The following is an 8,200-nucleotide window of genomic DNA, read 5'->3' on the forward strand; positions in this document are numbered from 1 at the left end:
ACGCTCTATCCACTGAGCCAAACCGGTTTCGGCTATATCGTTATTCTTTAAGCTATTTTTTATTTCAAATATTTATTATTTTTACTTTAAAAAGTTTTTTTGTTAAAAACTAAGACACGAACACACATTAGCTCAGGATCACCAGGATCACTGCCTTTCACCTCCACATCTTTCCCCACTGGCAGGTCTTAGGGCATGGAGCTATTATTCCCTACCACTGTCATATGTTTGGTCCATCATTGACCAGAATGTTATATGATTTATGACTATAGCTCAGAACAAGTCCTCTTATGTGGCCTTAACTCAGAAGAGTATTTACAGAAAGAAAAACAATAAATGAATGAACAATAACTCTTATTCTTAAATTTTAATTGATGTTATAAAAATAATTCATATATTAGAGTAAAAATTTGTTTTACCTTTTTCAGATAAGTATTTTAAAATGTGTTTGTATATATAACTATAATACTGGAGATGAACATTAATTTCAGGTAGCATTAAGGCTGCATCTATATAGGAGCTCAGTTACAAATCAAACCTAATATATAACAGGTGATTGTAGATTGGGTGAATGTCTGGTCCTACACCTAGCTTTCTAAGGGAAAGGCCTACTTTTATTTATTTTTCATTCTTAGAACCTAACATAGGACCTTGTACATTATAGGGCCTTTGTTCATTCATTTACTCAGCATGTTTTAATGAGAATGTCACGTGTACTAGACGCTCTGCTGATCATTGAGGCTATAGTATTAAACACATGTTGATCGCCACTGTTCTTAAAAAATTTCAACAAATAGAGAAAATAAATAATTTATTACGATAAGGTGTGAAGAGTGATACAAAAAGGGTATTCAGAGAGTAGACAATATTCTCTTTATTTTAGAATTAAAATCAAAATGCTTGATTTTGCCTTTAAGGCCTGTCCAAGCTGGGCTCACCTGCTGCCAGGCTCAGGGCATCGCTGTCTCAGCTACAGTGGCCTGCTTTGGTCCTCAAAGGGCCTGTTCCCTTCTCTTTAGGTCTTTGCTCCTGCTGTTCCTTCTGCCTGGAATGCTCTCCACTGCAGCATCACCTGGTTCCCCCAGATTTCGCCTAGTTATTCTCCACAGCCTTCCAGTCTCTGCGCAATAGTTGGCTCCCTAGGAAAACCTTTGAATTTAACAATCTCACTCAATTCCGCCACTGTCTGTTCTCATAGCTCCTTGTATTTTCCCTTCATGTGCTCATTGCCATTAGTATTTATGTTTTTATCATTAGTTAATGCCTTATTTCTTCAGGGAACGATAAGATCCGTGAGGGCCGACCATAGTGTTGTGTTTCTCACTATGTAGTACAGTGACTGACACGTAGACAGTGGCCAGTAAGCCTTTGTTGAATGAGTAAATGAATAAATAAATGATTGAATGATGCTGACATTAAAGTCACATCTTGTATATCATTACAAGAATTAATTGCTGTTGTCTGCAGTTGAAACGTGAGCTACAAAGAAGCTGTTGCTTTTGCTCAGATCAGCTAGAGAATTAAACCATGTGAATTAGGTTATACAACAAGCAGCTTCTAAAAATTAAACTAACTGAATGTTTTACATTTTTCACAGAGCTCAATTATGGGTAATACTTCTAATTTATTCCTTCAGAACCTCTCCCATGTGTCACTGGCACAGCAACAATTAATGAAGTTTGAGAATATTCATACTAATAATGTAAGTATGGAATTGCTTTTTCTTTTGGAATGAGTTCTCTTTTTTTTCTTTCTATAATCAGGCTATTGGTCAGATTGAATTTTCACTTGTGTAGCCTCTTAACTCAGTTATGTCCTGCTGCCATTGGCAAAGGTCTTACTTTCTCTTCTTCTTTTGCAGAAGCCGGGCTTACTTGGAGATCCCCCAGCGATGGTACTTCAGGCTGCAGTAGGAGTAGGGTCAGCACTTCCCTTGAAAACAGAGTTGGGTCATCATGGAGAAGCACATAAAAGTAAATGATGTGTATTTACTGAAAAGTCAGTAAACAGTCAGATTTGAGGTTTAAAGATAACTTACCTATATTCTACTTTTTACAGGAAGGTCAAATTTGAGTTTTTAGTCATTTAAAATTTCCAGGGCTCTTTTGGCTTTTCTGTTTTTAATATTAGAAAACTATTGATGTTGCTGACAGATTTATTTCCATACCAAGATAAGACTTTCCCTGTGGGATAAGCTTTAATGTTTAGTAAAGGTTCGCAGCAGTGTGAGGCAAACACATAGGTCCATTTGAGAGTGACGTGCTGCCCACTGGGCTGACAACAGATTACACAGGCATCCATTGAATTTCTGCCTGGATAAGAAAACCTTAGCTTTTATAAAGGAACTAGAGGCCCAGTGCACGAAATTCATGCACTTGGGTGTGTGTGGGGGGGAGTCCCTCAGCCCGGCCTGCGCCCTCTCGCAGTCCAGGAGCTCTCAGAGGATGTCCAACTGCCACTGAGGTGGGAGAAGCTCCCGCCATCGCTGCTGTGCTTGCCAGCCATGAGCCCAGCTTCTGGCTGAGTGGCGCTACCCCTGTGGGAGTGCACTGACCACCAAGGGGCAGCTCCTGCATTTAGCATCTGCCCCCTGGTGGTCAGTGTGTGTCATAGCAATCGGTCATTTCACCATTTGGTCAATTTGCACATTAGCCTTTTATTATATAGAATAGATGGTGTTTGTTAATTTAAAGTTTCTTTATTTACTAGAGGCCCAGTGCTTGAATTTGTGCACCAGTGGGGTCCCTTGGCCTGGCCTGCGGAATTCTGCTGAAACCGGCTCTCCGACATCTCCTGAGGGGTTCTGGATTGTGAGAGGGCTCAGGCCAGGCCGAGGGACCCCCACCAGTGCACGATCAGGGCCAAGAAGGGATGCAGGAGGTTGGTAAGCTGGGGAGGGGATGTGGGAGGGCTCCAGGTTGTGTCCAGCTCATCTTGCTCAGTCCTAATCGGCTGATCCCCAGCAGCAAGCTACTGGTCAGAGCGTCTGCCCCCTGGTGGTGTGCGCACATCATAGCAACTGGTCTACCAATCAACTGTCTGCCCCCTAGTGGTCAGTCACATCATAGCAAGTGGTTGCGCAGTCTTAGCGATCATTAGCATATTACCCTTTGATTGGTTGAACGGACAACCGGACACTTAGCATATTAGACTTTTATTATATAGCATATCATTTTTAAAATGTGATCTCCATATTAGTATTAGAAGAAAAATAATAATGTGTACAGTTCTTATTAAAAGAAAAATAGGAGCATGGGGTTAATGTGATTTCTTACTTGAATATGATCTTGAAAGACACTTTCAGTGTGAAGATTAACTGAAATTTGCTTGAAGTGAGCATGCTGGGGACTAGGGGCCACCATTAATAAAATTAAAATATATAGATGGGTAACATATATATATCTTGTACATTAAACCAGCAAGTCAAATGATCAGATAACTCAGTTCTGACTGTTAGTATTGACTGGGCAAAAGGTTAACCATTACATAGGTATAGAAATTTTTATGGTATCATAGCGATCTGTCCTAAAAAATAAATTCTGTATGCCTAAAAGCTTATGCAAATGCTTATTAGTTGTGTTGGATTAAATAATAAGCCATTTTCTCTTGCATGTGCTGCATTCAGTGTTCAATAAATATATCGCTAAGAGATAAAACCATCTCTTAAGTACATGATACTAAAAATAACTTAAGAAATTTGTTTAGTGTGTTTGTAAATTATAAATTTGACTTAAAGTAGCTATCAAAATTAGCTCTTTTCATTTAATTTTGATCTATAGATTTTTTAAAAAGTGGAATGGTTCAGAATTTGCCTATTCGAGCTTTGATTTTTTTTTTCTCCCAGAATTTCTTGTTATGCCCTAAAAATAAAAATGTAAAACTTTCATGTTAATTTTGATGATCTTTTCACAAATATTGATGTGTTTTAAATAGTGGTGTGCTAATGCTTAAAAACCAGTTCTCTAGGGTAAAAACATCTTGATTTGTAGAATTTGTGATTTCTGTGTGTAAACACTCCAACCGTGGTTGATTCAGGTTGCCAGTGTGAAGACATTGAACTGGAGAGCAGGGAAGAGATGAGCTGGTGCAAGAAAGCTGACCAAATTTATTGTTGGAGTTAATCTAATTTTACCAATTTTTAAGAGTCAGAGAATTTTTTAAACTGAAGACTAATTATTCCTTCAAATATGGAAGCAGGCAAATTACAATGACTGGACATTTTTTAAAAAGGCACTGATGCCACTGAAATGCCAAAAAGTGCATACATTTTGCATTCAACTTTTAAAATAAAGAATTAAAACTTAGAATTAAAAAATGTAATATTCTTGAGACTGTACTGGAAGTTGTTTAAGAAAGGCATGATTCCTGTTACAGGTTTTTGTTTTCCTAGGAACCTGCTAATTTACAACTTTTAACCTCCCCTTTTGAATTTAACTGTTCTCTAATAGATTAAAAAATGTTTGTTTGCATTTTGCCTATAATTTAACAAAATCAAAAGGACTGCTATGAATAAGTCTTGTCTAACCAAAAGTTTTTGGCATTTGTGGTTCCCTACAGCATCTAATCTGATTCCAACTCAAACATCTCTAACAGCTGGAATGGGCTTATTACCGTTCTTTCCAAATCAGCACATTGCTGGACAAGCTGGGCCAGGGCATGGGAATACTCAGGAGAAACAGCCAGCCTCCGTGGGAATAGCAGAAGGAAATTTCTCAGGGTCACAGGCTTATCTTCAGAGCTTTCCGAACCTTACTGCTGGAGGTTTGCTGGCAGGACACCATAAGCAACAACAGAGTCAGCCAAAAAGCACAGAGATGAGTTCAGGGGTAAGAAAACTCTGTGTGTGTGCACACACATACTCACACATACACAAACAATGCAGGTGCATGTTACAAGCACATGTGCATTATATAAGTTATATATATATATATATTCTTTTAAATTTTATCTTAAATGAGATTATTCTAATTCCAGAATATTCTAATTTTTGCTTATTTTACAGGTGATACAATTTATGAAATATAAAAGCAATGTTAACTATTTTTTATTTCAAAGGAAGTTAATATAAAGTATGAAATATCAATTACAAACTAGAGCATTGCTATTATATATCAAAGACATGATGGCTTTTTTATAGTGTACACTTCTCAAAATAGAAGAAATATTGCACTCTTAAAGAAATTTACTATAAACAAACAAAAATCTATCTTTTGATAAGTTTTATATCAGTTGATGTTTGGGACTATGCTTAATTACTTGCCAGTTTGTTAGTAAATAAAATTATTTTAATTTGTGTAAAATGAAGTTTTTAAGTCTGTTACTGTAAAATAATTTATATATAAACTTTTTTCTATAAATTTTTGCCTTTAAAAAGTTTGGGATATGCATGGTTTACGCAAATACTTGATATTAAAAAAATAAACTAAGTTTGAAATTTTGTAGCTAGGAAAAACTTATGATGTCATTAATATTTCTCTAATTATATAGCGATGTTTATAAGACTTTGTAAGTAAATAATGCTGTTGTTTGAGATATACTCATTTTTTTTCTATTTTAAATGTATTCTATAGTTAGCTCGGGTATTATTTTAATATTGAGAGGGAGACTCAGTTTTATTTTATTAAATATGTCAAAGTCAGTTATGACACTCTGGTTTGTCTGAAAGAATCTAAACTCTGTTCTAATTCTGGAAGTTTTACCCAGTCAGTGTTGTTGTTAATCCTCACCAAAGGATATTTTCCCATTGATTTATAGGGAGAGTGGAAGAGAGAGAGAAAGACAGAAACATCAATGTGAGCAAAACAAATCAATTGGTTGCCTCCTGCATGAGTCCCCCCAGTCCCCCACCAGGGTCTGGGAGGAGCCTGCAACCCAGGTACCTACCCTTGATCAGAATTGAATCTGGGACCCTTTGGTTGCAGGCCAACACTGTACCCACTGAGCCAAACCGGCTAGGGCCCCAGTCATGTTAATGGTTATAAACCACTGGCGTTTATAAATGTTATAATTGGTGGGTAAAATACAGTATATTTAATTTTCATTTTATTTGTACTCTAAAATTCCTTTTGGTTTGCAAGTGGTGTAAAACTCAGGCTATAAGGAGAATATGAGAAAAAAATCACCTAGTTGGATATATTCAAATGTCAAAATAATATTTAATTTGTAAGAGGTTTGGTGTCACTTAGTCCAAGCAGGATGTATGGATAGAATGTCCTACAATTAAAAAATAAAACTTGGGCAGTACTTCGTAGAATGAATTTTTAAAAAATTATCTGCAAATATTAATTACTTGAGTTATTGAGGGAATTTAAATAAATAGAATTTATATATGAATTACTTAATCTTTTTGCATAGGATCTTTAATTCATAGTAAATGAAAGCACCATGGTCTCTAGAAAAACTGGATATGAGGCGATACACATAATGCGCAAATGAGAAGCTATTAACAAGACGACAGCCAGTCAGGCAGACTGCCCTTTCCCCACTGTGTATTTTTGGCACTCTTGTGAAACATAGTTGATCACAAACGCATGGGTTTATTTCTGGGCTGTTTTGTCAATATTTGGGCAAAGTTTTATGCCAGTATCATACTGTTTTGATTACTATGGTTTTGTAGTATAGTTTGAAACCAGGAAGTGGAATGTCTCCAGATGTGTTCTTTCTCAAGATATCCTGGCCACTTGGGGTCTTTGGGTTCCATACAAATTATAGGATTACTTTTCTATTGTAAAAAGTGCCATTGAAATTTTTACTGGAATTTGTTAAATGTATAGGTTGTTTTGGGTAGTATGGACATTTTGTCCCCCTAAAATATGTTATTAATTTTTTTAGAGAGAGAGGAAGGGAGAGGGATAGAGAGATAGAAACATCCATGAGAGAGAAACCTCATCAATGGGCTGCCTCTTGCACCCCCCCACCCTCCTAAGGGATCGAGCCTGCAACCTGGGCATGTGCCCTGACCAAGAATCTAACCAATGGCCTTTTGTTTCCTGGGTCAGTGCTCAGCCACTGAGCTACACCGGCTGGGCGGTAGTATGGACATTTTAAAAATATTATTTCTTCCATGATATTATTCTGTTAACAAAGGCTATCTTTCCAATTATATTGTTTTTTATTTCTTTTATCAATGTCATGCTTTTCAGTGTACAGATCTTTCACCTTCTTAGTTAAATTTATTTCTAAATATTTTATTCTTTTTTATATTATAAATGAGATTTTTCTTAATTCAACAATAGTTTATTGATAGTATATTGTTAGTATATAGAAATGCCACTGATACAGACAGATTATTTAACTTCTTCCTTTCTGATTTGGATGCCTTTTTATCCTTTTCTTGCCTAACTGCTCTCTGGCTAGGACTGTCAGTACTCTGTTAAATAAAATGGGCATCCGTGCCTTGTTCCTGATCTCAGAAGAAAAACGTTCAGCTTTTCACCGTTGAATATGATGTTCTCTGTGGGCATGTCTTTTATGTATGGCTTTTATTATCTTGAGGTCTATTTGTAGCTTTTATTATGAAAGGATGTTTAGTTTTCACTAATGTGTTTTCTGTATCTATCAGAACCATTATATGTTTCTTTTCCTTTATTCTGCTGAATGTGCTGTATCACATTTATTGATTTGTATATGTTGAACCATTCTTACATCCCAAGGTTAAATTCCAGTGGATTCTGGTGCATAACTCTTTTAATGGGTTGTTGAATTCAGGTTGCTTATATGTTGTTTAGGGTTGCTAATATTGATGAGGATTTTTGCACCTATGTTCATCAGGGATATTGGCCTAAATTCTTTTCTTGTAGTGTCCTTGTCTAGCTTTGGTATGAGGGCAGTATTGGTCTTGTAAAACAAATTAGGAAGTGTTTATGGAAGAGTTTCTGAAGCACTGGCATTAATTCTTCTTTAAATATTTGGTAGAATTCACCAGTTAAGCCATTTGGTCCTGAGCTTTTCATTGTTGGGAATTTATTTAATTTTAAATTAATTGAGTTATTTTTATTGTTTAAAGTATTACATGTCTTCTTTTTTCCCCCAAGTGACCCCCTAGGCCACTCCCACCCCCGAGGGCAAGCCCCCACCACCCTAGTGTCTGTGTCCATTGGTTATGCTAATTTGCATGCATACAAGTCCTTTGGTTAATCACTAACCCAGTGGTTCTCAACCTTGGCTGCACATTACAATCACCTGGGAATCTTTTTTAAAT

General features: G+C 36.5%; 1 protein-coding gene across 1 annotated transcript in view; it reads left to right on the forward strand.

The window, feature by feature from the left end:
* Nucleotides 1-8,200, forward strand: part of RAVER2 (ribonucleoprotein, PTB-binding 2) — a 77,885-nt gene that overhangs the window by 41,820 nt on the left and 27,865 nt on the right. The window contains exons 7-9 of the mRNA XM_006773237.2: nucleotides 1,598-1,702; nucleotides 1,862-1,973; nucleotides 4,558-4,826. Of these exons, the coding sequence (XP_006773300.1) occupies nucleotides 1,598-1,702; nucleotides 1,862-1,973; nucleotides 4,558-4,826 (486 nt within the window). The remainder of the gene's footprint in view (nucleotides 1-1,597; nucleotides 1,703-1,861; nucleotides 1,974-4,557; nucleotides 4,827-8,200) is intronic.

The sequence above is a fragment of the Myotis davidii genome, unplaced genomic scaffold (genome assembly GCF_000327345.1).
Source record: "Myotis davidii unplaced genomic scaffold, ASM32734v1 scaffold205, whole genome shotgun sequence".
Lineage (NCBI taxonomy): Eukaryota > Metazoa > Chordata > Mammalia > Chiroptera > Vespertilionidae > Myotis > Myotis davidii.